The 2,504-nt window shown below is 35.0% G+C and overlaps 1 protein-coding gene across 1 annotated transcript in view; it reads left to right on the top strand.

Annotated features, from left to right (window-relative positions):
* The window catches only part of MFSD8 (major facilitator superfamily domain containing 8), a 57,273-nt gene that overhangs the window by 49,560 nt on the left and 5,209 nt on the right, over window positions 1-2,504 (top strand). The window contains exons 10-11 of the mRNA XM_011935624.1: window positions 1,202-1,305; window positions 1,394-1,641. Of these exons, the coding sequence (XP_011791014.1) occupies window positions 1,202-1,305; window positions 1,394-1,641 (352 nt within the window). The remainder of the gene's footprint in view (window positions 1-1,201; window positions 1,306-1,393; window positions 1,642-2,504) is intronic.

Genomic DNA, 2,504 nt, shown 5'->3' with positions numbered 1-2,504 from the left:
GATGGTCTCGATCTCCTGACCTCGTGATCCGCCTGTCTTGGCCTCCCAAAGTGCTGGGATTACAGGCTTGAACCACCGCGCCCGGCCGATTGCTGTATTTCTTAAAAACTAGTACTTGCATCTAGCAGCTTGATGAAATTTGGGTTCAATTTTTTGGCAAGAATACTTAATAGGTGCGGATATGTGCTTATATCAGAAGAAATATAATGTTTATCTCTTCTTGACATGTAAGTAGCCTTTGATTATTCCATAGATCCATTAATTCATTAATGGATCATTGCAAAATTCTGGTATTTTAATTCTATCATTCCTTTATTTATTTGCTAGAATACTTACCATAAAGAGAATCTTTCTCTCACCAACTATTTGGTTAACCTGAGCTACAGTTGTATAGGAAAAGCAGGATAAAGGCTTGATTATTTTATTAACTGGTTTTTAAAATAATGAGTTGTTTCCCTAACATCCTCAAAAACTGACCAAAGAGTACTGTATTTTAATATACTATGAATTCATAGATTGTAACACTTTTTTTTTTTTTAGAGACAGGGTCTTGCTCTGTCATCCAGTCTGGAGTGCAGTGGTGCCATCACAGCTCACTGCAGCCTTGACCTCCTGGGCTCAAGTAATCCTCCTGCCTCAACCTCCTGAGTAGCTAGAACTACAGGCACCAGATACCACTCCCAGCTAATTTTTTAAATTTTGTGTAGAGATGGGGTCTTGCTATGTTGCCCAGGCTGGTTTTGAACTTCTGGCATCAAGCAGTCCTCCCGCTTTGGCCTCCCAAAGTGCTGGAGTTATAGGCGTGAGCCACTATACCAGGCTACAGATGATAATACTTTTGTGTGTTTCAGTCCATTGCCATTATTATTCTGTTTTAGTACTCGCAGTGTCACATTTTTGGCCAGCTTCTTCAAATTGGCTGAGTCAAAAAGACTTATACGACCTAGTAGTCACTGATAACTTCTGTGCTTTTTGCTGTGAAAGATCTGAGCTCTTCTACTTTTTGTGTCCCAGACCTTAAGTCAGCCATTTTTCAGAGGAGTCCTGGTTATTTTTAGTGGAAAATTATATTTAGCATTCTTTTTAATGGATATATCACTGAAAGTACAAGGTATTATTTTTAGTTTTTAAAATTATGAAAGTAATGAAGCTGTGTTATAATGTTTCATTTTAAAATTACAGAGTTTCTGTTCTTTAACAGGATTGGCGAGCGTGCTATTCTACTGGGAGGACTCATCGTTGTATGGGTTGGCTTCTTTATCTTGTTACCTTGGGGAAATCAGTTTCCCAGAATACAGTGGGAAGGTATAGCCATACATAATTATATAATGTTAGCCTCTGTTATTTATCTAAAATCAACAAGTAATGCACTGCAGTGATTTTGTTTTTACAGATTTGCACAATAATTCAATCCCTAATACCACATTTGGGGAAATTATTATTGGTCTTTGGAAGTCTCCAACGGAAGATGGCAATGAAAGACCAACTGGTTGCTCGATTGAACAAGCCTGGTGCCTCTACACCCCAGTGATCCATCTGGCCCAGTTCCTTACATCAGTTGTGCTAATTGGAGTAGGCTATCCAGTCTGCAACCTTATGTCCTATACTCTATATTCAAAAGTTCTAGGACCAAAACCTCAGGTAAGCCAGGTAGCCTGACATTGCAATTATAGAAAATATACTTGTAAGCACTCACATTTTTTGCTGCCATTCTCTATTTTTACATAGACTGATTTGAGGGATTTTTATCGTATTTAGCATTTAAAATTTTTAAAAATCCCACAACTTCTGTAAAGTGTTTGCAAGATTTATATGTTGAAATTTACAAACAGTACCCTAAGCTATAACTCCTTTGTTTTGAACTCAGAGGTTAGGGAGCTCAAAATCATTTTCATAGGAAAAAAATAATCTGAGGTGTAGTCTTTTTTTTTTTTTTTTTTTTGAGGTGTAAATTTCTAAAACTCATTCTTAAACTAGGCTAGAGTTAGGCAGCCAAAATTGATAACCAGATTTGAACCTAGGCTTAATTTCATCTAGCCCCAGGCAATTACTAAGAGATTAAAACACGATAGTCTTAAAAGTTTACAGCAGCTATGTCTATGTTATAATTTTTAAATAAATTTTCCATGTTTTTATAGAAAATTACAAACAATGTAGAAGGAAAATGAAAAATTTCAATGAGGCAGTTGCTACTAACATTTTGGCAAAATTACATTTCTACTTCCAGTCTTTTATCTATGCTTATATGTGTATGTGCATTTACCACAAAAATAGGATTTTAAAAATAGTATCATGGATACTGTTTTGTAATCTGCTTTAAAAAAATAATAATGCATTGTGACTATGCTCCCATACCATTTAATTTTCTCTTAGAGAATTATTTTTAATGTAAACATTATATTCCATTTTATGCATGTACCATCATCTATTTACATTTTCCTATTATTATACATTTAGATTATTTCCAGGTTTTGCTTCTGACTCTTTTTTTTTTTTTTTTTTTG

This window comes from Colobus angolensis, unplaced genomic scaffold (assembly GCF_000951035.1).
Source record: "Colobus angolensis palliatus isolate OR3802 unplaced genomic scaffold, Cang.pa_1.0 Scaffold145, whole genome shotgun sequence".
Taxonomy (NCBI): domain Eukaryota; kingdom Metazoa; phylum Chordata; class Mammalia; order Primates; family Cercopithecidae; genus Colobus; species Colobus angolensis.
The sequence above is the reverse complement of the archived record's forward strand: the minus strand, read 5'-3'. Positions and strand labels throughout refer to the sequence as shown.